Source organism: Passer domesticus, chromosome 9 (assembly GCF_036417665.1).
Source record: "Passer domesticus isolate bPasDom1 chromosome 9, bPasDom1.hap1, whole genome shotgun sequence".
NCBI classification, from domain to species: Eukaryota; Metazoa; Chordata; class Aves; order Passeriformes; family Passeridae; genus Passer; species Passer domesticus.
Genome location: NC_087482.1, coordinates 29,262,157 through 29,287,170, shown reverse-complemented (window position 1 = coordinate 29,287,170; position 25,014 = coordinate 29,262,157). Strand labels below are relative to the sequence as shown.

General features: G+C 43.6%; 2 protein-coding genes across 6 annotated transcripts in view; one reads left to right on the top strand and one right to left on the bottom strand.

The window, feature by feature from the left end:
- Positions 1 to 9,143, bottom strand: part of CENPP (centromere protein P) — a 112,399-nt gene extending 103,256 nt beyond the window's left edge. Inside the window, exons 1-5 of one of the 2 annotated variants that reach the window (XM_064432277.1) lie at positions 8,993 to 9,143; positions 7,674 to 7,822; positions 7,071 to 7,228; positions 6,629 to 6,717; positions 3,827 to 3,915 (exon numbers count right to left, since the gene is read on the bottom strand). In XM_064432277.1, the coding sequence (XP_064288347.1) occupies positions 3,827 to 3,915; positions 6,629 to 6,717; positions 7,071 to 7,228; positions 7,674 to 7,810 (473 nt within the window). In that variant the 5' untranslated portion in view covers positions 7,811 to 7,822; positions 8,993 to 9,143. Of the gene's footprint in view, positions 1 to 3,826; positions 3,916 to 6,628; positions 6,718 to 7,070; positions 7,229 to 7,673; positions 7,823 to 7,985; positions 8,062 to 8,992 lie in introns of those variants that run through there. The other variant, XM_064432278.1, reaches the window with a different exon arrangement.
- Positions 9,144 to 9,794: 651 nt separating this feature from the next.
- Positions 9,795 to 20,491, top strand: NOL8 (nucleolar protein 8). Of its 4 annotated transcripts, none has more exons than XM_064432256.1 (17): positions 9,795 to 9,819; positions 10,189 to 10,371; positions 10,513 to 10,575; positions 11,354 to 11,432; positions 11,726 to 11,873; positions 13,074 to 13,142; positions 13,455 to 15,338; positions 15,613 to 15,729; positions 16,056 to 16,175; positions 16,504 to 16,588; positions 16,942 to 17,086; positions 17,580 to 17,663; positions 18,242 to 18,516; positions 18,726 to 18,852; positions 19,294 to 19,364; positions 20,020 to 20,102; positions 20,417 to 20,491. In XM_064432256.1, the coding sequence occupies exons 2-17, from the start codon at positions 10,233 to 10,235 to the stop codon at positions 20,468 to 20,470; spliced, it is 3,543 nt and encodes a 1,180-aa protein (XP_064288326.1). In that variant the 5' UTR covers positions 9,795 to 9,819; positions 10,189 to 10,232; the 3' UTR covers positions 20,471 to 20,491. The 4 variants fall into 4 exon arrangements, with proteins under 4 accessions (XP_064288326.1, XP_064288325.1, XP_064288323.1 ...); XM_064432255.1 differs by lacking the exon at positions 9,795 to 9,819 and adding an exon at positions 9,825 to 9,857; XM_064432253.1 differs by lacking the exon at positions 9,795 to 9,819 and adding an exon at positions 9,864 to 10,089.
- Positions 20,492 to 25,014: the final 4,523 nt, after the last annotated feature.

The window sequence follows — 25,014 nt, the reverse complement described above, 5'->3', positions numbered from 1 at the left end:
AATGGCTGCAACAGTGGATTACCAAGTCAGTTCAGCATTCCCAGGGAGAACTGTGCTTTCAATCCTGCTTTATTTAATATACAGAACAGCAAACCTTAACCAGTTACACAAAGAAACTGGAAAAAATACATTAAGGTAACTCATCAGATATTGAAAATGTGAAAGAAAAGCCAAACAAGTTTTATCCCAGCCTGGAAAGAACAGCATCATTAAAGGAAGTTACCACAGTAGTCACAGCTGCCAACAAAATCAGCCCAAGATGAAAAAAATGCTGGCAGCACTGGGAAAAGTGAGTCCCTGGAAGGACACAGACATTGATTTACAATAGCTCATTAGCCCTGGTCTGGGAGCTGCTTTTAACCACAAATCTGAATTGTACATGTCAAAGTCTACCCATTCAATAGGAACTGTGGACCCTTGGTAACAACTGCCCACATCCATGCCTGGAGAACAGATTCCACACAAACTGCACTGGGCTTTTTCAATCTCCACTTGTGGAACCGGACAACACAAAGATTTGCTACCAAACTACACACTTGAAATTCTTTTTGAAGAACTTGGCAATTTTTACAAATATCCAAGTTTATGCTATTTAAGATACTATCACAAACACTGTGACCTGGTTTTAGCGTGGTTTTTAGTTTATTTCTTTTTTTACCTCAAAACCGTTTTTAGGTGATGCAGCAGAAAAAATTTCAAGGCTAGATCATCAACAGAAAGAAAAAGTTTTGGGTAGAAGCTCAAAGAAGCAGTTTCAAATGTAGGAGTTAGTCAATCAATATATCTGAGGATGTACTTTTCTCACATGGCACTAGCTAAATACAAGATAGAAAACTGAACTCAGTGTTTAGAAAGGGGGAACATGTTGGCAAAAACAGCTGTAAGTAAATCCATATTGGCAAAATTTAAGAGACAGCATAAGAGCACCAGTTCATGAACTCTCACAGCATCAAATCTATACATAAACACTAATTCCTAATTAGTGCAAATCAGCCTAGTTCCTCCTGCTGAAGTCAACTACAGCAAATGATAAAATACTAAGGAAACATGGTATAAAATAACAAGGTAGTGAGCGGATGATAAAATTCACGTATTTTTTTTTATTTTGAAAGAATTTAGCATTACAAAAACCCACTTGGAGCAGAAAACACCTGTCTCCAATGCCAGCATCCATGTTACAGAGAAGTCATCCAAAACCAGCTAAAAGGCTATTCAGGCAGAGTAACTGTCACGTTAAAATCATGGGCTTTTCATCCAAACACCCTTTCACTTGCACAAAATAGCAACAAAACACAGAAGTGTTGTTGGGAATTTAGGAAATTTAACTGTTGTAAGAGTAACTAAGCCTCCTTTAATGTGCTCCTTTATGTATTTTAAGGGAGAAAATCTATTTTAACTCACTGCAGAATGCAAGACTTCCTACATCAGCATAGAAAACCAAAGCATGACTCAAAGCTGGGGGGAGAATTCCTGCTGCCCTTCATTTCCAAGGGACTTTGTCCATGCAGCATTTAATATAATGCATATTTCCTAAATCCTGCACTCTGACTTATAGATTCCAACTAGTTAATAAAAAGTAAGAGCAATTTTCATATTGCTTAAAATCTCTTCTGCCTAAGTAACCCATGCAAAGGTGAACTCTGCCAACAATTAATGGGGTATCAAATCTAAACAAGGAAAAAGGACTGACAAGAGTTTTTTTAGCTGTTGTGGTTCTCAACACCAGTAAAGTATAACATAAGTGATAAGTGGTCCAAAGGGGACACACATGAAATCCAAAAAAAGACAAAATATTGTGATTCCATTTGCATTCATCTGTTATTGTCACAAAATAATTAAAAATTTATATAAAAATATGTCCACTTGTAATAAATGTACAATTCTTATATAGAGATGTACCATTTATATATTACAGCAGTACCTGCAGACTGCTGAATTTTGCTTCATTAAAAAATATATTGTTCAGTTGTTCCAGCATTCCCCTATTTTCTTCCAAAGCAGGAACTGAATGCCAGGTTTTAACTCTGCTGTTCTTAAAGACCATTTTCTGACATGTATTATGAAAAAAAAAACATAGCCAAAAAAAAATTAGAAAACTGGGGAGGAAAAAAAATCCCAGCCAGGAGACAAAACAGAATAGAACTAGACAATGGATTTGGCAAGACTGGACCAAGGAAGCAAGAGAAGAAAACAAACTGGTAGGGAGGCTGAAAATGAACAAAACAGCAGGAAACCAGATTCAGCTGGTCAGGAATGGAGGGAAAAGAAGGGAAGAGGTAGGAATTTTAGGAGCAGATTAAAGAACAAAGGGCAAGTTGGGAAAAGTCTGAAAGTGGACATGAGGGGATTGCAACTTGGAAAAAGAAACGAGGAGTAGCCCAACAAGGGGATTGAGAAAACAGGCCCTGAAGGGAGATCACAGACTCAATGGAACAGGGCGTGCTCTCAAACAGGCACTGCCAGCATCAGCCATGGACTCACTGCCTCACACTGGCTGCACACACTGTGGCCAGGACAAAGCACACAGGAAAAGTGAAATTTGAAGGTGTTATGGGGGAAAAAGTTTGGGTTGTTCCCCACTGCCAAAAGTATTTTTCAGCCTATTGATCCCATTGATCCTATTGGCCATGTGGCTGCAAGGGTTTCTACAGACACCAGGCCAACAGGTGGCACCTGCAAAGGGAGGCTCAGGAGAAAACACTGCCTGCTTTGTTGACATCTTCTGTCATTCAGGAAAACTTGTGCTTATTTGTGAGTACTGGCACAAGGTGAAAAAGGACAAGAGAGCAGTGCTCCAGCCAGGATGAAATAAAGTCTGCCACTACTTCAACACGTTGAGTATTTTATGACAGCAGAAGTGTATTGGAACTTAATAGTCACACTGCTGTCATAAAATACTCATGACTAAAACAGGGCAATTTCCTCTTGTAAATCCCACTTCTTGAGAGCAGTCAGCTGTTCTTCCCAGTTTCACCACAAGCTTTAGTGGATTTATATGGAAATCCCAAAACCTTTAAGTAAAATAGTTTTCAGTAGAATACTGAAGCCTGAGGTAACTCAATAGCCCCCTCTCTTCACCCACATGTTGGCCCTTTCCCTCCCTCCCCCACCTAAAAATAATAGAAAACAAAAAAATTAAATCAATGACTCAAATAATGGATTTGTTCTCAGAACAGCTTGCTAACAGAATTCAGTAGAATACTGCAAATAATTTGATCATTTACTCATCATGTTACCACAAGAAGTTGGCATACTTCAGACAATAATTAAAAACAACATTAATTCATACATTTAAGTTTTAGTATGTTAATTTTCTTAAGCCACTGCTTAAGAAATTCACTACTCCATGTTTTTAAATTGTATTTTTTTAAGATATCAGTGAAATAAATCCTGTTGCCAATAAGAAAAATAGAATTGAGAGCTGAGAATCAGAAAGAGGCAAATACTGGAGAGGGGTTCTGGATGTGCACTTTAGGCATCACCCACACTGCAGCACACATACACATCTGAAGAACAATTATATTAATTAAAATGAAATAGCTCAGATTTTCATGTTTCTTTTCTCTTCAAACAGCTAAAACACACTATAATCCAAAACCTGGCCCTGTTTAACATGAATTTGTAATGGTCCTTCTAGATCTTAAAAATCACATGCCTTTCATCTTCTCTCCAGGATACAGCTAAGGGATGGGAAGTGTTTAGGTTGGGCTAAGGACACATCCCATAAAGACACAGGCTGCCAGCAATTTACATGAAAACTCAGTACTGCATTTAGTATCCTATATTCCATACAATAACCTGCCTTGAGCAAAAAATTCCATCTTACCGTGACACAAACTTGCTCACATTTGAATCTTCTCTGGATTCCATGATAATGCTGAGATCACTAACAACAGCAGACACTTTCTCATTGTTCTAGATTGGAGAAGTAACAATGAAATATTTTAGAAATTGCTCTGGTGAGGAAAAAAATGTGTCTATTTGCATATAAAAATAAAGAAAAAATATAGAAAAAAGTAGGTATTAATGCTAACCACTATAAACCTTAAAATAGTATTTTAAAAACTACTTTTTTAATAGTTATTTAGTTTGTGTGTGTGAACAGTTTCTTTCACTTCAAGAGTAGCACCATTATCCACACAATGCTTTTGGATTAACACCTGAGTTTGTCAGCATACAAAAAAAAAATATATATAAAGGAAGGTTCATTACTTCTTTTCACATCAATCCCACTTCTTTAGGATTCTTCTCATAATCCAACACAACCTTGAGCTGCCACATATACCAGAAAATGCACATATAAGGTTTTATCTGTTAGTTTTGGGCTGTTTTTTTGAATTTTAAACCCTATCATTTGTCTCAAAATATTGTCCTTTTTTACAATCGCTGTTACTCAGAAATATGTGTGGGATAATTAAATTATTCAAAGTTAATTAATAAGCTGTTAAAAATGAGAAAAGGTGGTCAGAGTAGAAATGAAGCCACAAAATATGTTAATTCTCTTTTCTATGCATTCTTGAGCACACTAAAGTAATAGTGAATGAAAAAGCTTAAAATCATGGTTTGAAGACCACAGGAAATGCCTCACTTTAAACTTCTTATACCAAGTCACTACAAGCAAATGGGAATGGCAGGAGAGGACTACACACACATCTCAGCAGTCCCTGTACTGCTTGGACAGAAGCCCTGCTGACCCTGCCATCACTAAAGATGGGAAAAGCACAGCAAGGCACTACAGAGATTAGTGGATGTACTAAATAACATCAGGAAAAATCATTTTGGGCTTAGAGCACAAGGTTCAGCAGGGGGATGGAGCTGTGGAGAAGCTGCCAGCAGTCACAAGCTAACATGCCACCTTCTGAAGGGACTGGTTTGCCAATGTGGGGGGTTACTAACATGCTAAAATGCCATTGTGGGGCCAAATAAAAAGATTTAAAAGGAAATCTCTGTGCAAGAAAGAAACTCTTTTTAAATGATTGTTTTCCCAAAAGGCTTAGACTTGTTTTGGCTGATTTTCAAGCTCATGTCCTCTCCTAATACTGAGTTAACTCTATTGTGACTTCACTACTAGAGTAAATAGCTACATTTAACAGTGTGAAAAAAACATTCCTCATCTTCTGCTGCATACCAACAGATCTGTTACCTGCTGGGCACTTCCCAAAACCAGCTTTTACTCCTCAGGACAGGTGAAACTGGTTATAATAACTGCAAAACCTTGTCCATGCTAATGTCAGGACAGGTTACTTTGAATACAATGTACTTCTAGCAAACAAAAAAAAAAAAATTCATGCAAAAATCAGCTCAAAATTATACTTTTACAGCTGAACTGAGGGGTTTTAAGTATATATATATACCTGGTATTCCCTATCTCATCAGCATTCAAAGCAGCCCAAATTTTAGATGTTAGGCAGCCAAATGCTGCCGCTCAGTGGTGCAATGGCTTTAGGCACCAAAACCATCGGCAGTAAATTGAACACCCAGTAACCCCTCTGAGCCCCACTGACACCAAAAGATGTCATCATGCTGCAGGAGATGCAGCTGAAAAACATTCTAAGTGCAGTTTTACACATGCAAATGTAAAGAGGCATCATGAAGACCACAAGTTTTAAGTCACAAATGGATTTCAGATGTTGCTCTTTCAGCTGAACTCTGGCAGTTCCAAAGGATAAAATCCACGTGTGGCTACCTAAATATTCAATTCCCAAATCCATAATATGGCTTTTCTAAAGAATAGGAAGGACATCTTTACTGCTCACTCTCAGTCCCATCTCATTAAATTAAAAAAAAACTTAACTTTTTAAGCTGAGTTGAAAAATCAAGTCTTTGTGATGTTAGAAATACCATTACAAAGTACAACAGTGTTAGAAAAAATGCTATTACAAATTGGGGTAAAAACTGTTTTCATTTGCTTGGCATCTTTAATTCTGTGCTAAGAATAGAGTCTTATGAAAGAGCTGCATTCCAGAAAATCTGCAGTCATTGGTGCAACTTGTGGCAGTGCTGCAATGACTACTCACATTAACCAAGCACACACAAATATAACCAAAGAAAAAAAAAACAAACCCAAACCAACACAGAGAGCTGCTCAAGTTTGTAGTGTTTCAGCTTTTCCTCAGTTTCTTCCAGAGGGTAACATTTGGCATCTTCCAATTTCCAGAATAAGATATGTGACTCCAGAATGTGCTGTGTGGGATGAAACCTGTGCTGGGTCAGGGCCTAGTGGGCACTTGGCAGAGCTGAAGGACACCAAGTGTTCCCAGGGCTTTACCTCAGTGTCAGTCTGCAAGAGCATCCTGCAGAGAGCACTTTTTGGGAAGGAAAGGTGATAAAGACCTGGCAGTACTGGGTTAATGGCTGGACTTGATCTTGAAGGTCTTTTCCAACGTAAATAATTCTATGGTAACCACTTCATGACTAAAGACTAAACCTGACCTATCTACTAGCAACTATCTTGCTCAGATGCACACGGAATTCCTAAGTTGGGTCCAGATGTTAAAAAGCCAAAGGAACACACTGAAACTTAGATGAAACAGTTGAAGGTTTCAGCTGGAAAAATCAGCAGTGACATTTGTCCATTTGAAGTTTGTTTGGTAGTTGTTTTTTATTTAAAGAATACATTGACCCTTACCTGCATTTCAAGAAGCTGGAATTCCAGTTGAAAAGGCAGGGAGTGACACCTCCCTGATAATCTGTGCTTCTGCACTGTCCTGTTTTGAGCTGTTATAAAATCAAGTTAAAAAAATAATCAATTACACTTCTATTCAATAACTACTGCATTTCTTCCCTTAGTCATATTTCAAGTACCAACTGTTACCATTCCTCATATAAAGAAGTTTAACATGCTAAAAAACACCAACAACTAACTCCACTTTTCCCCTATGCAAAGCACAATAGCAGTCTGTTGCTTTCCCATGAAGAAAAGTACAATATTTACTCAGAAACCATTTTGTCAATGAACTAAATCTTATTGTATTTCAAAGTAACTGTCTTTCTGCCAACAGTGAATTAGAACAGAGATTTGCAGATGAACTGCAACCAGTATGCTCAGTGAAGAGCACAAAACTGCTTACTTTTTTCCACTGTTTTCTTGGAATGACTTGTGAAATGAAACCCAGTAAATTCCGTTAAAAATGAGAGATCTGCTTCTAGACTTTCAAGCTGAGCTTTCAGGTCTGATGGAGATTCATGTCCCTTGGTTTTTTCCTGAGCTTCTCTTTGGAACAATTTTCTAGAATAGAAAAAAAAAATAAAATCAAGAGGGCAAAATACCCAGACATAACACATCAGTACAGCAATATCATTAAATAAAAGGCATTAGTAATGGGATCTGATGGTTTTCAGACGCAAATCAGTTTCCAGGGAGTTAAGATTCAGTTGGATCACATTGCTGAAAACAGTAAACTATTCTAACTTACATAAACTTTGTCCATTCACTGCCAGGTAGACACAACTTTTATTCCAAGTCTGGAGGTGCAAGAGTCCATTTTGAGAAATGTGCAAAAACATGCAAGGAAAGGGAGCTCAGATGCCTTTACTCATATAAATGACTCATTTTATCCATGGAGTTTCACATTTACTAACATAAGGAAAGTCCTAACATAGAGGCAAAAGGTTATCCCAAACAATTTTGACAAAGAAATTCTATTAACCTAACAAATGAAAAAAAGGCATACATTGACTTCAGTATCTCCTCATCAGAAAAGAAGGCGGATTCTTGTCGCATATCCTCATACTCTTCTGTCAACAGCCTAATTTCTTCTTCCAGTGCCTGGATTTCATCTTCATAAGCTTGAAAAACGCCCTCGTCCATTTCTCAGAACCACTGCATAAAACAAAATAAGGATTTTTCTCAGGAGCAAAGAAGAAATCACTTTTTTTAAAACACAAATATAACATTAGGCAATTGTTTCAAGATACAGAGCACTACCAATCTCCAGACACAGAAGTTAAATCAGGGATCTAATGGAGTCAAAGGCTTTAAGAACCTTTTAAATTAGTCATTAACTGATCCAGGAGTGCACTGAGCTGTTTTACATTTGCTGTAATAGAACAACAAGCTGCTCCACAGGTAAAAACCAACTGCAATCAGATACAATTGACCAATTGACCTAACGACTCACCTGGGCAGACGAGGCACAGCTGCTCCTAACACAATCTGCCTTCAGAGTAAACAGCAACAGAGACACGAATTGCAAACATGTTTCACCAATAATTTAAAAAATAAACCTCAGTTTTCAGGAAAAATAATAATCTGACATTCAGCCTAGCTACAACACATACAGAAGAATGTGAAAGATATATGCAGGTCAAAACTAATGTGCTAATACTTTTGACCAGGAAAAACCCAACATTTATTTTGTGTGTTTTTAAATCACCCTTACTCTATGTAGGGTGGTTTAAAATGAGGGGTGTTTAAAATATTTTAGCCCACCCCTACTCTATGTGGTGTGCAAGTTCCACACTAACATCATTCACTCAAAGGGGACGAGGGGGAAATTGGATTTTATTAGTTTATTTCCTAGGAAGCAGTGCCTTTATAACACACATAAGAAAACAACATGAAAAGCACACTTTGCATTAAAAACTTGCTTAGTGGCTAAAGGAACTATGTGCAATTAAATAATCACCCAGTCCTCACCAGATTTTTTTTGGACTGGATATAGTGAAGAAAGTAAAGTCATGGTCACAATAAAGAGTATAACGTGTAAAAGAAAAACATTACCACAGCCGGAACGTTACCCCAGGTCAGCTGATCCCTATTTTAATAGCAGTAACAGGAGACATAAATTACTTACAGCTACTTAAACTCAAAGACTTCACCAGGCGGCAGAAGACTCAAAGGCTAATTCAAATATTTTATATCTAGAACAAAATGCCTAGTCTTGAACCAAGTAAAGCAAAACTCTTACAAACAGCTCTCCTCTGATATATCATACGTGTGTATATTTATAAATATTTTGCATAACAGCACATATTCCCCATTTCTACGTACCTGCCTGTTTACAGCTCCGAGTATTTGACTCTATGCTGCCCCAGGAGGAGCTGGGAAGCGCCTTGCAGCGTTTGTGCGAACCGAACCGTTCCGCGTCCGCCGCTTCCCTGCGCGCCTTCAGCCCTTGGCAGGGCGCCGCTGAAACCGCCACTCGTCCGAGGAGCCGGGGCTGAGCCGCGCCCAGGCTCGCAGGTGACACAGGTGCCGCAGGGGCGGAACGGGGGTCCGAGCAGCGCAGTCGGGAGCCCGGGGAGCCCCGGCACTACGGACACCTGGGGCAGGGCGGCGACCGGACGCAGCCGGCGCTCAGAGCAGGGCGGCGAGCGGACAGAACCGGCGCTCGGGGCAGGGCGGCCAGCGGACGGAGCCTCAGGGCGCTGAGGGGAAGGGAGCGCTCGGACCCGGCGCGCGCGCCCCGCACTTTTCGAACCGCGCGCCAACCCGCGCGCCTGGGCGCTACCACAGCTGCCGCCCGAGCGGGTGGCGCCGGCCGCGCCTTCCTTCCCCTCCTTGTCGAACAATAGAGCTGCTGGGGGGTAGCTCCCTAGCTCCTTATCATAAATGAAAGCAAAAAAGCCTCGCTTTGTCGGCTGTTCCCTTGTTCGCGTTGATTTTTGCTCACGGGTTCGGAAAACACCCCCGCTTCTCTTCCTCGTTAGTCACTTTCAAAGCGTCCGCCGTCACAGGACCCAGCCCCCGTGTTCCCGCCACACCTGACCGGCCGGAAACAGGAACCCAGCAGAGGCGAGCAGCCGATCAGGATGCAGCGGCAGCAGGAGGCGGAACTCTTTTTTCGAGCGAGGGCTGGGAAGAGTTGCGGGGGGAAGGTAAGGCCGGGGCTCTGCGGGGCTCGCACATGGCGGCGGTGAGGCCGGGCCGGGGGCGGCGGGTCCCTCGGCATCTCCTGTCCTGTCCTCCGTGCTCCCGCCACAGAGAACCCTTGGGTTATGTTGTAAAGAGCCTTTTGCGCGTACATGGTTCAGAGTTTTAAAAAAGCCCTGAACTCTGGTTTCGTGTAGCAGCGCGAGGTTTGCTGTCGCCGCTCTGGAGCGGAGCGTGTTGCCCGCTGCAGCTCAAAGGAGCGCTCTGCTCATGAGGTGCTTCGTGGGTTTTTAATGCGCTGATTTGTCCGTGATTCGTTATTGCGATCACGTTGCTTTCCGTGAGTGTCACTGAGCTGTTTTGTCTCCTTGCAGGGGAGCAGAGTGTGTGTCCTGGTGTGACACCTTGGCTTGGCAGCATGCAGGAGGAACAGGTTTCCAAACGTCTCTATGTTGGAGGGCTTGGCCATACGGTTTCCAAAGCTGAGCTGGAAGAAAGATTTGGCAAGTTTGGGAGCGTATTGGACACAGAGATTATTACCAGGAAAGATGATCAGGGTAATGGTTTTCTTTCATGTTTTAAAAGTTATTTACTTTTCTCTTTGGAGTGTGAAATGGAATTTTTGCTTTAGAGACACTTCAGTTTTAAAGGAAATGCTGAAACAATATAAAATTAACTTAACGTTTGTCATTGACCAGGGAATCCTATGAAAACATTTGCTTACATCAGTGTCAACATTTCTGATGCAGATCTGAAAAAGTGTAAGTACTTTTTTGGTGGTGGGTTTTTTTTGTGGTTTTTTTTGCTTAGTTATGTTTTTGAGCCAAGTTGCATTGCTGATAGCTCATCTCATGTTGTCACATCCAGCTGTGGTCATGGTAGAGCCTCTTTCATTTTCTTGTCAGGTTGATCTTATTTTCTTTAAGCTGCAGTTTTGTGGAAGCTGCTTTGCTGAAGTTTTCAGAAATTGCTGTGAGCAGGTTGAAAAGATTCCTTGTGACTGAAGTAGGTGATTTGTGAGTTTCAGAGACTCAGAGGATGGTCTGCCTTGGAAGGGACCTTAATGATCATCTCACTGCACCCCTGCCATGACAGGGGCTCCAAGCCCTGTCCATCCTGGCCTGGGACACTTCCAGGGATGGGGCAGCCACAGCTGCTCTGGGAACCCTGTTGGTTTGTTTGTTCTAAGCCTTTTGTGCTTCTTGTGCTTTCATCAGATCTATAAAATGCTGAAATTGATTTCTGTGAGAGGACACCCAGGAGGAGAGCTGATGTAAAGCTGCTTTTGCAACGTGCCCCTGGGTCTGGGGAATGCTGCCATTAGGCAGTTTCGAAGGGAGAACTTCAGTTTTGGGTGTAAACCTGCTGGTTTAAGGTTTGGGTATTGGCCCTTTCAGATACAGCCCTAACCCAAGTGAGCAGTCAGGTGTAAGGTCATGCTGAGGCACCCTCAGGCTGTCATACAAGGCAGCCTAGTGAAGTTGTTTTTTTTTTTTTTTTTAATGTAGAAAATATTCATTTCCCATCTTTGTTTTGCAGGCATGTCAGTTTTAAATAAAACAAAATGGAAAGGGGGGACACTGAAAATTGAGTTGGCCAAAGAAAGCTTTTTGCACAGGTAGAAATCCATCTTTTCAAATGTATGTTGTTGCTAAAACTGCCTGTTTTTCTGCTTATCTGACAATATTATGGCTGTACTTTCATCCTGTACACTCCTATTGTTTCAGTTTTGATAGACTCTCTGGGCTGCTGGTTTAGCTTTGATGCTCTAACACATTTTGCATCATTATTCCCTGGGAGGTGGTGGGTGCTAATTCCCTGAGCAGTGAGTGGCTGCTGTTCCGTGGGAGGGGATCACTGCCAGCTCCAATTCTGCACCTTTCTCCATGTCTCATGTACTCTCTGGTACAGGCTGGCCACGGAGAGGGAGGAAGCAAAGCTGCAGAAAGAAAAACCACAGAGAAATGACCAAATGTCTCTGTTGGAATCACTGAAAAAAAAGGGGGTTGTGGACTTCCACATGAGAGCAGTACCAGGTACAGAGGTGCCAGATCATAAGGTATGGTGGGGTAGATGTATAAATGTTTTATTCTATTATGATATATATTATATCAAAATGTTATATTAAAATACACTAGAAGAATAGAGAGAAAAGATTTGTCTGAAGGCTAGAAAGAACAGGAGAGGAATGAATAACAAAAAACAAAAGCTCCTGACTCTCAGAGAGTGTGAGCCAGCTGACTGTGATGGGCCATTAATTAGAAACAACCAACATGCACCAATCACAGCTGCACCTGTTGCATTCCACAGCAGCAGACAGTTTTTGTTTACATTTCTTTCCTGAAGCTCTTCAGCTAGAATAGGACAAAAAGCCTAGCAAAGGATTTTTCATAAAACATCATGCCTACATATAAGAGAAATAAAACAACAACAAAAAGCAAGCTCATTGCATCTAAATTCATGCAAAATTTATGCTTTATGTAAAGAAACTACATTATTAAGAGTGACAGTCCAAGCTGTGGAAAGTACTCTGAGGAAATGCCTTGTGTAGACATGGACAGGGCTCCTGTCATTCTCTGCAATGAAATAATCATGATCATACTGTCCACTCTTGCCATGTGAAATGAGGAAATGCCCTGTTCCTCATTTGTACTGGGAATTTGGTTGTGTCACCCTTAAAAGCTTGTAAAGGGACTTATTTCTATGCACCACATAACTTTTGGTGGCTGGGTTGGGCTTCAGCACAGGATCAGGGTCTGCCCATAATTACAAAAGAAAGAATAAAGTCACCTGACGTGCAAACTTAGGCAACAAAATTTATATTTACTACAAACTTATCAAAACTGTTTGCTGAGCACAGAATGGTTTTGGAGGGATTTTTAAATTTTTTTTGTGAGAAGGGGGAAAAGAGCAAAATAATAGTGATCCTGTCTTTGTAGGTACCACTGTTAATTCATAAACCAGAAAACCTGTGCTAAAAATAGGACTTGTAAAGAAATGTGGTTCTTCATTATGACTCTTTTATTTGTAGGTTGTAGAAATTTATTTTTTTGGTTGACTTTGGTTTGTTTTGTTTTTGAGAAGGAGGCTGGCCAAGTTGCATGGTAGGGCTCACTAGAGAGAATAAAGAAAAAAGAATTAATCACATGTGGTCTTTTTTAGTGTTTTTGTTATTCACTAATAAAAATTCATCTTATTCCAGAGTTACTTCTACTCTCTTTTTTTTTTTTTAACACTGATTATTTTTCTTGTCTTTCAGAAATGGGTTGTTGGAAAATTTGGCAGAGTCTTGCCTATCCTGCACCTCAGGAATCAACAAAAAAATAAAATATCCTTTTCTGATAGTTTGGCCTTGAACACAATTCCCTTCCTTCTTTTGTCATATAGAAAAACAGTTGCTTGACAGTCCTAATTTTTACTCCTCTGTCAAGCTTAATTTACTGAATCCCCCAAGTAAATCCTGCAGTAAGTTTGTGTGACTCGAGCAGTTGTTTTACACTGCACTCAGTTGCTTAAAGGCTTGTGGTCACAGGATGAGAAAGGATGGCAAAGAATCCTTTCCTGCAGGATTCAGCCTGTTCATAAAGCCCTGAGTCTGCTGAAAGAACTGGGGGCTTTCAGATCCTTAACTCAGACTAACCTGGTGAAGTACGACCCCTCAAAGTATTGCCACAACCTGAGGAAGCTGGAGCCAGAGCTGGCCCATGCAGCTCCTGTATCCCAGCTCACCTGGAGCCTGGAAGGGGGAGATGACAGCGTGCCCAGGAAGCGGCCAGGGGAATTCCCTGGCACGAGGAAACCACCGGAGAAACGAAGGCGGCTGGGCAGAGAGGCCCTGAATGGAGCAGCTCTGTCCTCTGAGTGCCCACCACGTCCCAAACACACAGACTCACCCCAGCTCGGCCACAGAGCAAAACCCAAACCTGGTGAGGAGTCGGAATTGCCTCTTGCAAAGAGACTGGATGGGAAAATATCTAAAAATGCTAATGGAGTTACAGCCAAAAATAATACCAGTGTTTCTGATAGTGACATTGATTCTGAAGAGGAGATCAGGGCAATGGTAAAGAAAGAGGCAGAAAGACAGAAAGCTGAAAATGCTGAGACTGAAAGTGAGCACTTGGAAATTGTTGGGGATAATTTTGAGTTAAAATACAGTAGCCACTGGTCCTTAAGCAATTTGGATGCCATGAAGAAAGCTATCAAAGGAAGTAACAAAGAGAAAGAGACTGTGGAATGTGATAATGGTTATGATTCAGCAGATACAGATGAAATCATTGCTGAAAGTAAAACTCCAGAAGATTCTAAACAGGGGAGGGTGGAAAATAAAGAAATATTAGCTAAAAAACAAAGTGGTTTGGTAAATGGCTCCTCACTGAAACCTCGCAGTTTAAAAGAAGAATGCATTGAAAGAAAAGAGAAAATCAAGAAATCCAGAATGGCTGCCTTGCAGAATACAGCAGCCAGCAGTACAACAGAGACATGTGATAGTGGCAGCTCTTGTTCAGAGTCTGAGAAAGGGGAGTCTGAAATCAGCTCTGATTATGAGTCTATGATGCAAAACTGTTACCGCTTAGACCTTACCTTGGATGACTTAAAGGCATTGGCTACAGAAAACACTGGGACACCTGCAGAGTGGTCAGGCAGTGAACAGAGTCCTTGTCAGTCCAGCGTTGAAGATAATCCCAAGGATAATACTGTAAATAAACCAAAACCTTCTAAATTTTACCCTGCAGTTAAAAAAAACCCCATCTGTCCTGGAGATGTGCTGGCTGATATTTTAGCAGGGGAGGAGGACACTGTTAAGGAAAGCTCCAAGGGACAGAATAATTCACATTTGAAATATCAGCCCTTCAGAGGAATAGGGTCCCTTTGTGTAAAAGAGTTAAGTAAGGACAGCACTGGCTTAAAGAAGAAGTCTGTAGAAAGTTTGGGAGTTGAAGCTTGTACATCTTATTTTGGGGAGGAGTCATCTAAAAATCAGCCAAAGAACCATCCTTTGTCTTCACTTGAAGTCAGCAACAAAAAGAGACACAAAGTGCCTTTTGAGCAGCATGAAGAACTGTCAGCTGCTGCCTCCTCAGCAGGTCAGAGACTTCAGCCTGGTTCCAGGCCTCATTTGCAAGGGAAGAACAAAGGTGTGAGTTCTCTACAAGACCAAAATTCGGAGCACAGACCTGCTGCTGCTAGTACTGATCATGGTGATGGGAGCAGTGGCATGGACAGTGATGCTGCAGGGGCCCAGGAGCACGTTAAACAGCAGCTGAAGAGTCCAAAACTGCTTTCCAAAACTTTAAAGAGGAATACGAGCAAAAAAACCCCAGAATGTGAAGGTAATAAAGGTGGGAATGGGAACACAGGACTTCTAGAAGATAAGGAGCCTTGTCTTCAAGCTGCTGCCTCAAAGGAGCCCAGTACAATAGAGAAACAGCTCCAGGACAACCAGAGGAGGCTGGCAGCTCTGGAAGAGAGACAGAGAGAGAGGGAATTACAGAAGAAACTTATTCAAGGAGCCCTTTCAAATCTGGTAATTACAACTTCTGGTTGAATAGTACACAATACAAGGAAGAGGGTAATTAATACATATGGAGTAAAATGTTATAAAATCATAATTTGGAATTTCTAATGACATTGCCAGTTTTCTTTTGAGAGTATACAAAATGCTGCATACCTCCTCCCTGGAATTTCTGTAGAGTTTCAAGAGGAGTAGCAGGTTCCTCTTTTTGTGTCATGAAAACATCTTTCAGATAGTTGTGTCTGAGTGCAGCGGGTCTTTGGCTTGACATTTGACTCTTCTCTAGGACAGGCAGCCAGCAGGACAGCACAAACACATCATATTTGATTCCGATGTGGAAGACGAAGCTGAAGTGGATGAGATGTTGGAAAAGGATGCAAGTTTGAGAAATGGGCATGGAGAAGTAAGTGTTACTGGGAAAAAATCAGTATGACATAATCAGAAAGTTGAATTTTTATACCGAACTATCTCATATTGTAATGCCTGAGTTTTCTTTTGCATGGGTATTTTGCCTGTGGGAAAACTGAATAGTCGTAACTGTAAAGCAGAATTGTACAAGGTGTGTGGACAAGGTAAGATTTGAAGCACATGGGTCAGGAAGGGAACTGGTTGTGCAAGAAATCTGCTTTATCAGCTAAACTGGAGAGCACATGAACAAAGTTGGTACTGATTTACATCCTCAAACTTATGTGAACAGCTACTTTTCTCTTCTCTGTTTGTGTAACAAAGGATAAGTCAGCTGCCAAATCTTCGAGCAGACTGTTTGAGAGCAGTGAGGATGAGCAAGAGGATACGGATGATGAGCGATTCAAAATTAAGCCCCAGTTTGAAGGCAAAGCTGGTGAAAAAGTGAGTGAAGCCATTACTGTAATTTAGTTTTTCCTCTAGATCTCCATAGCACTGCTTCAGAAGAATATAACCCGTGTCTTTTCATTTTTGCTGAATATGATTTTTATAAACTTACAACAGAATTCCCTTAAAGGAAGGGCATAATGTGTGGTGGGGAGTGGGAGGAGTTTCTCTGATACTGTCATCTTCATATACAAAGAAATTGCTGGAAAAGGCATCAAAAGCTAAACATAAAGAGTATGTTGCCATTGTTATAGTAAAAAAAAAAAAGTTACTGAATTATTATTTTCTTCTCCAGTGCTTAATAGCATCTGTTTCATTTGTTCAGCTCCTGCAGCTGCAATCTCGCTTTGGCACTGATGAAAGGTTCCGCATGGATGCTCGATTCCTTGAGAGTGATAGTGAGGAAGAAGGTAAAGCTGATCACATTTCCTGGTTACTGGTGGCCATAGAGCCTTCCAACAGCCTTTCTTGTTTACTGGGATCTTGTGTAGAGCATCTGTCAGTGGCAGGGGGGTTGCACAGTTGTGTGATATAATCAGGGAATGGGTTAAATAAGTGCTCTGACTTTGCCATGAAAAAGATGCCTGTGACATTTCTAATGAAGGGTTTTCTACAGTGCAAGGCAGAAAACCTTCAAGTAGCTTCAAGATAAAAGGAAGTGATGTGTTCATAGATGTGAGCTCTTCTAATACTGTCGTAAATGTTATGCATCCCACATTACAGGCTTAGCAGAGTAAATCGAATGTATTTATTTTTCTCTTAGCAGAGGCAAGCAGCCTGAAGGCAGGTGAAGAAATGGAGCTTGCTGCGGAGAAAAAGAAAAATCTGCAAATACTGGGAAGCCTCCTGAATATCAATTTGGAGCAGCCCAAGCCAAATAAAACAGTCACAAGTGTGAAGAAATTCAAGTATGAATCATCCGCTGTCAGTAAAGGAGGCTTAGGAAGGGAGGCTGAAAGACCCTGAAATCTTTGAATTTTGGAAGATGGGCATAAAGGGTTCTTGTGTGTTGTTTTTGGTTTTTTGCTCCTTTAGACTATTTGAATTTATGCAGTGTTTGGTACTAGAAGAAATCTATCCACATCTGTATGGATAGCTGTATTTATGTAGCTCCTCAAGAGATTATCAGGTGAAGGTATAAATTCACAGCATAACACACAAGTGACGGCTATGTTTTATCAGAAAGATCACAATTTGATTAAATCCACTTCTCGTTATGTTTCCTGACCCAGACACTGACTAGAGGGTGCTTTCTAACAGCCAGTTACATTTTGGATCGATTTAGGTGTTGTTTGGTAACGGAACTAATGTGAATCTTGCTCTGAATGTAAAATTTTAAGGTAGCTTTCATATTGGCGTTTAGATTGTACACTGGTGTTTCTTTGCCTTTCTCTTTTATAGAGATATTAATGCCCTCCGTTATGATCCAACAAGAGAGGACCATGCAGTTTTTGAAAGGAAACCAAGTGCTACAGAAAAGGAGAGGTAGTATTACAGCTTGCTAACTAAAATTGTGTTTCTTCCCATTGAAAAATGGTTATAGCAACAACGGAGTTTGAAACTATGTAGATTGACCTGATTATAATTTAGTTCTCTCACCGGTAGCTAAAATCAAGATATAATAGGAATTCTGACCACCAAAACCAACATGTACTGTCATCTTTTTTCTAGTCCATCTGTTTTCGGGATTCCATTTTCTGTTCTCACTGAAGGTCAGAAAGGTCAATTCAGGGACTTGAAGATTTGCAGGACTGTGAGAAAAGCTTAAGAAATCTGTGTAAAGATTGATCAGATTAAGAAATCTGTGCTAAATACCTTGATTTCTGTGTAACCATCTATTCAGTGACAAGTCCCTTAAGGATGTGGCTAATGGAAAAGGACTCTTGTTCCTGCCTTTAGACTCCAACCTCAGATGTTTCCCCACTGCTTAGCCTTGAAAGTGAACCACTCCTTAATGGGCTTGGATCCGGTTAGGGAGACGTTCAGAGCAAGGTGGCTCTTGGGGAAGCTGTCTTTGGAAAGGATGTGTGCTGTGTTGCTATCCTTGAGCAATCTCCTTTCAGGAAAGCCACAAGGAAGAAGAAAGAAGAGAGTGAGACACTGCCTCAAGTGTCTGAAGAAATCTATTATGATATTGCTGCTGATTTGAAAGACTTGTTTGGACATTCAATGAGCAAACCAGAAAAGACTGTGGAAATACCCTGGGACAAAGAGGACGCACAGGACTCTGGCCCAGATGACCATTTGGGACCCTTGCCTGAGAAGGACACAGCTCAGGAGTGGAGTGCTTTCAAGTTTTCCTTCTTTGGAGACACAGAGGAGTTGGGCATCAAAAAAGGTAATGGCAGAATGTGTAAGAGATCCCTAGAAAAAAGTGGAAAATACTGGAGCAGAGATACAGCTCAGAAAATCTAGGAGGAAACATTCTGTCCTTCCAAAATCTGTCTTTTCAACAGTAAGTATTTCACTTCAATTATTAATTTTTCCTGGCAAGTATAGAAATAATCTGGTTTTGGCTTTTTTTCTCTATTGCTGCTGTTATCGCAGAGCCTTACGTACTTGGAACAACAAAACCGGTAAAAGTCACGTGGCAAGAGGATCCACGTTTCCAAGACAGCAGTTCTGAGGGTGATGATGAGCCCGAGATGTCAGAAATTGAAAAGGACCGAGAAATGCAAGTTCCATTGCTCTTTGTTGTCTCCTTGGCGGTAGTAGCTGGATGCTGTGTCAATATTAACAGCAGCACTCAGCAAGTGGGAAACTGACATTGCACGCCCCTGAAAGCCATCTTGGAAAACCATTTGTGCTGCACAGAGTCAAAACTCCCAGCAGCCCGTTTGCTGTCAGGTTGAATGTGGAAAAGAGAAGTAGAGCACAAGAAATTTTCCGGGTCATTTGGGTTTGACCAACTCCAAATGGAGTTTGGCCAAAAGCCAAAGACACAGTCAGTTTTCTCTTTCAAAGTGGCTTTTGTAAAATCAAAAGCTCTATTTGGGTACTAGGGAATAAAGTTTTTCAATGTATACAATTTCTCTGAAGCACTACAGTTTCAAGTCATGCGCATGGAATTTGATAGTACAATTTAGGATGCTAAAATCCCTTTGTACTTGTCTAGGTTTCTTTCTTTACCACGCACAGAAAGGGCTGGAGTTTTCTTCTTCTCCAACGATGATGAACGCCTAAGAGGTAGGACAGAATTTCTTCACCCCCTTTTGTACTTCTTTCCCTTCTGAACCTTTCCGGGACTAGTTATGAATATTTTCTAGCAAAATTTGCCACCCTTACTTGTGGCCAAAATAGTGGTGGAATCCCATGAGCAAGTCCTGGTAAAATAAATGTCAAGCAGATTTCTGGCTTTCTTTTCTTTCAGATATTTGGCTAATAGGAATCTGGACTTATAGAGTGTGTGAAAAACAATTAGTCACTTGACAGGTTACCTAGACATTTTGGATCCTTGCACACATATCTTAGTGAATGGCAATCTTACAACCTGTCTGATTTACAGGGTGTTTTAAAACGGAGAGCTCAGTCCTCAGCAGGCCTCAATGCTGGGGAGGATGCAGGGTCCTGGTGCTGAGCTTCTAAGGGAACGGCTGCCATTTTCCTGCAATTTAGATTGCAGCATGTTGAGGAGAACTGCTGCTGCCTTTCATTGTTCTTAGTACACCAGGCTGCAGCAGGGAGCGTTTCTGATGGAGCCAAGGTGTGGTGGGGGGCAGGAGAACAAGAAGGATGCGGAGAATTGATTTCTGACTTTCTTACTGCCCTGTTCATGATTGTTAGAAGCAGCAGCACAGTCAGAAGTGTTTAACCCTATTAATTGGTTGTTTGTTTTGTGCAGAGGGCCCAAGATTATTTTGTAGATCACTGGAGCTCAGTGAAGAGAAAGAGGGTTGGGAAGACAGACGCAGATTATTGCTTGAGGTGAGTATGGAACATCTGTTCCCTGGTAGCTCTAGGCGAAAGCTGAGCATGGGGAGGGAATGCAGGTATGAATGTGCATGCCAAATTAATTTGGGACCTCAAGAAGAATTTGCATCTTTGCAAATACCATGTAACAAATGGTTTTTTGTATACTCTTTTGTATAACAACCTGTTGTATTGTCCAGTAATGTAAAGCACTGCATCTCTGTATGTTACAGGAGCAGCACCTTAACTATCTGTAAAGAATGTATTTAAGAGATAGAGAGAATTTAGAAACTTTCCCTAATACTGTGTTGGATATTCACTGTTTTCAGGAATGCAGAAAGAAGCACAAGGATGCCAGAAGAAAAGTAAAAGCAAAACAATAAAGTTCCACTCAAAGCTCAGAAGCTTTTCTTTTTTCTTCCTTCATGGAGCTGCCAAACAAGGTTACTTTCAAAATCCTTTCAAAGACCTAACAGGGAAAACCTCTAACAGTCCCTGCTAGGCAGTGTTTTGGAGCTGGGGCTGAGGCTCTCGAGGCCTGGGGACATCAGGGAGGCTCCAGTTGTGACTGGCCAGGCTGGGGCCATTGAGCTCGGGCTCAGGCCTGGTGGCTGTAAGGGCAAGCAGGAATGTCAAGAGTGGCCCAGGCCCGGGCCGGGCCAGAGCAGAGCGGTGCCCCCAGCCCTCCAGGGGCGGATGGGCTCTGCCAAGGCCAGCCTGGGCACTGCCCCCAGCCCAGGGACAGGCGGGTGCTTTGCCCCAGAGCAGCAGAGCTGTCACAGCCCCAGCTGGTTCTGGCAGCTGTGAGGCCCGAGCAGCGCCCATGGGTGCCCTGGGCAGGGCCGGAGTGGCACAGGAGCAGTTGCCAGGGCCTGGGGAAGCACAGGGCTCAGCCTCCACACGGTGACACAGCATGCATGCTGCAGGGGACAGAGCCAGTGGCAGCGGGCATGAGCACCTCTGCGGGGCTCTTAGCCTGAAGCAGCATCGGCCCCGAGGGCTGCTCTGCCCCTGCCTGCCTGCCTGCCTGCCTGAGGGGCAGGGCTGGAGGCCTTGCAGAGCAGGGGCCATTGCGGGCACGGATGTCCCAGGAGCTGCCCCATGGCCCAGCTGGGCCTCACACGGGGAGGAGGGAGGCTCCCAGCCCCGGCATGGCTGAGCAGCTCCTGCCTCCCCCTGCCTCTGCTCTGGGCCCCACTCTGCCTGCCACAAGAGCCCCTGGGCCAGGCTGTGCCAGGCCTGCTTTGCCCTCACCTGGCTCCCTGGCACCAGGGCCCTCCTGCTTCCTGTTGCCCATGGCAGCTGTCAGCTCTGAGCCCATGGCAGCTGTCAGTTGTGAGCTGCTGTCCAGGAATGCCATGGTCTGCTCCATTTGTTTTATCTCAGTCTCACTGTGGGCACAAGAAAAGTGTGTGGGAGTTGGCAGAACAGGCCCTGAGCCACGAGGGCACTATTCCCTGCTCAGCCCTGCTCAGCCCTGCGTTAGCCCTTCTCCTGCCTGCCTTCTCCTCCCGTCGATCACGTCAAGGAACAACCCAGTCTCCTCTGGATGTTCCTCCACTGATTCTGGGAAAGGAGAGGCAGGTGAGCCTGCAGCACAGGCCCAGAGCCCCGAGATGTGGGGCCCCTGTGGTCCCTGGGCAGCCACGTCCCTGCCCTACCTTCTCCTGCTGATTTCAGTTTGGACTGACACACGGCCTGAGCCCAGCCTTCCCTTTTGGGGCCAAGGGAAATCTCTGCTCCTGCCTCTGGCGCAGGGCACTCTGTCAGCAGATCAGGGAAGGTGATACCCCCAGAGAGAGGCGTGAGCAGTGGAGGAAAGCCGTCATCACTGCAGTCTTCCAAAAGGACACCAAGACGCAGCCAGGAAACTGCAGGCCCATCAGCCTCAGCTCCATTTTCAGAAAGGTGACGAGAACAGCTCCTCTTGGATGTCATCTCTAAGCCTGTGGGATAACAGGAAATGGAAACCATGCTTGACCAATCTGGTAGCCACCTCTGCTGCTGCAGTGACTGGCTGGGTTTGTGAGGGCAGAGCGGTGGCCCTTGTCAGCCGGGACTTCAGCAAGCCTTTGTCCCTGCCTCCCTTGTGTCGCTCCTGAGGCAGCTCAGGGACAGTGGGGTAGAGAAGTGCACAGTGGAGCTGCAAACTCAGGTAGCTGTGAGCTCAGGGGGCCGTGCTGGGGCCAGCCTTGTTGGCCTTATTCCCCAGTGACCTGGCAGAAGGGACGGAGCGCTCCCACAGCCCGTTTGCTGGTGGGACAGAACCGGGAGCAGGGGCTGATGCTCCACAAGGCTGTGCTGCTCTTGCGTGAGAGCTGGACAGGCTCGAGAGTTGAGCAGAGAGGGAGCTCATGAAGTTGCACCAGGGAAAGCCTCTAGAAGAGCTTGAGGCTTTGTAATTACCAGGCAACAGAAGTGTTTCAGCACAGTGGAGTGTATAACGTCATCTTGTGATGTCCAGTCAGGGAAACCACTGCCTCTCCTTCTGGTACAGGACCAGTTCCTCGTGTGTATGCAAAGGAAGGCTTTGCGACAAACAGTGAATTCAGGAACTTCCCCTACTATTATGTTGGATTTTCATGATTTTCTGGAATGCCAGGTGAAGCGTAAGGATTCCAAAAGGAAAGTGAAAACAAGCCAATAAATCTTCTTTTAGAGATCAGAAATGTTTCCTGTTTGTTGCTTGAAGAAGTTGCCAAACAACAAAACTTTTGAAATCCTTTCAAAGATCTAGCAGGAAAAAGCATTGGCCTAAAGCGTTAGCCGTTGTTTCTGAGGAGGAACACGGTTCTAGAGTCAATTCAAAGTTTGCATCAGGGTTTGGGGTTTTTTGCCTGCATGCTTTGAATGTGAGCTGCTTCTCTGCAGGACTTTTAATAATTAGATCATGTGCTGAAGACAACGTGTTACTGTGTCCTGCTGTCCAGTGCTGAAGAGGGTTGAGACAGAGCAGGTAGCTCTGTGTCTGTGTGTAACTTGCAGGAGCTGCACCAGAGCAGTGCCCAGGGCTTGGAGAAGCCAACGGGTTCCTGGCACGGAGGACACAAAGTCCACGGCACGGGATTGTCCGGCCAAGCTCTTCTGGTTCTTTCTGCTTGGAGCCCTTGCTGGGTTCCCTGCAGAGCCCCGGGTGCAGCTTCCCAAGTCAAGCCTCTTCCTCTGCCTCCTCCCTCCCTCCTGGGTGTCAGGATCTGCTGGAGCGAGTGGGGGGTCGTGATGGTTCATTAACTGATCTCAGAGTGCAAAAACAACACGGAGGGGATTTCAGTATTGGTCAAAACAAATTCACCTTTTATTGAATGACCACAGCAAATGCAATATAGGGATTAGAATAGAGATAAAAAATAGAGAGAGAGAGAGAAAGGCTGTATAACTACCAAATGTAGAGACAAAAGCCTGGTGGTGCAGTCAATGGGAAATTTGCCTTGTCTGGTCAGGGGGGATCTCAAAGTCCTGGTTAACTCAGGGATCTATTATAGTCCTTTGCCAAGGGGGAGAAACAGGTCTTGAAATTGCCGAGGAGAAACAGATACCATAAAGACTAAGTTTATGGAAATAGTTGAGGGAGAACGGGTACTGAGAACGGGTGCAGACAGTCCATGTTCTCAGCAGTGAGCGAGAGCCGTTGTTTTCTTGGTCCAGCAACCACACCTGGGCAAGCATTTGCTTTGACCAGGCCAGCCCCCCCGCCACATGTAGGATTATAGGGGTGTCAGTCTCAGTCCTTGGGAGGGGGCTTCAATCTCCCTTTGTCGCAGTGATAGTGAAACAGATGAAAGGTTTTCCATGGGGGACCACCAAAGTTACCCCTGAAAGTTCCTTTGGCCGACAGGTGGGGAAATTCATGGGCCATTGCTGCCAAGCAGGCGCAAGCATAGGGGGCAAGTCGCTCCTTGGCAGGCCCTGCTGGAAGCAGTAAACCATGGCTGCAGTGCAGACCCAGCTGCAAACAATCCCTTGGCAAGCATCCACATCAGCCAGGCCAGACCTCCAGTCAGGGTCTTCAGTGGTCCCGGTCTCTGTTCTGGCAACAGTCGTGAGGCAAAATGAGGGAAACTTTGGAGCGTCTCTTTCACTGGCTAAAGGCATTCCCTGGCATTGCACCGGCTCTGCCTCCCTCCTAGATCAGTGAAGGCATCGCCTTCCACCCAAGGTGGCTCTCCCATGGAGACAGGAAAGTGCATGAACTCCTGCTGCCCCAGCATCAGGCAGGTGCAGGGTGTCCCTGCTTGTCAGCCCTTGCCCTGTTTCCCCAGGATGCCGCTGATTGTTCTAGAAGTCACGGACCTGGATTTCCAGGAGCATGTTTGCAGAGACATGAATGAGAAAAATCGACAAGAATTGTTTGTGCTTCTCTTCTTGATTTTTAAAAATTATTTTTGCTAGGAGGAAAGCATGGACCAAACTGGGAGAGTTCCTTTCCTGGGGGAAAAGCATCCTCCTGCATTTGACTTCTGAGTCGAGGACTGTTGCAAGCTCTCCTGTCAGATGGACACTGAAAATTCTCATGGAGTTTTCTGTGTTTCCACTGAGCCAGTATAAAGGATGACGCTTCTAAAGAGGTTAATGCTAACTTTTCCATTTATAAGCAATGTCAAAGTTGTTAATTGATGGATGACAGGATAAGTGAGGTGTGGAGGCAGCTGTGGTGGTCTCCAGGTTTAGCTCCTGTTCCCAGTGGTGATCAGCACTGGCATCAAGTCATGTTCATCTTAGTCTTCTCCAGACAGGTGCAGGAAAAAGTTGGATCGCCTAGAGGAGGGTTTGAATCTCTGCAGTGCAGGAGACTCTGCACCGGATCTCTGGGCAACCGACTGCCAGGGGCAGGAGCAGAGATTTTCCATGGCCAGGGCCAGAGTCCTGCAGTGGCAGTGCCTGAACAGCAGCTTCCTGCCTACAGTCCCACCCTCGATGGCTGCCCCAG

Excerpts from the sequence above, each read along its gene's own strand:
- NOL8 (XM_064432256.1), top strand. The coding sequence starts at position 10,233 with ATGCAGGAGGAACAGGTTTCCAAACGTCTCTATGTTGGAGGGCTTGGC. Across the intron at positions 10,576-11,353 it reads TGATGCAGATCTGAAAAAGT|GCATGTCAGTTTTAAATAAA; the intron begins GTAAGTACTTTT and ends TTTGTTTTGCAG. Across the intron at positions 17,664-18,241 it reads AGTGCTACAGAAAAGGAGAG|GAAAGCCACAAGGAAGAAGA; the intron begins GTAGTATTACAG and ends ATCTCCTTTCAG.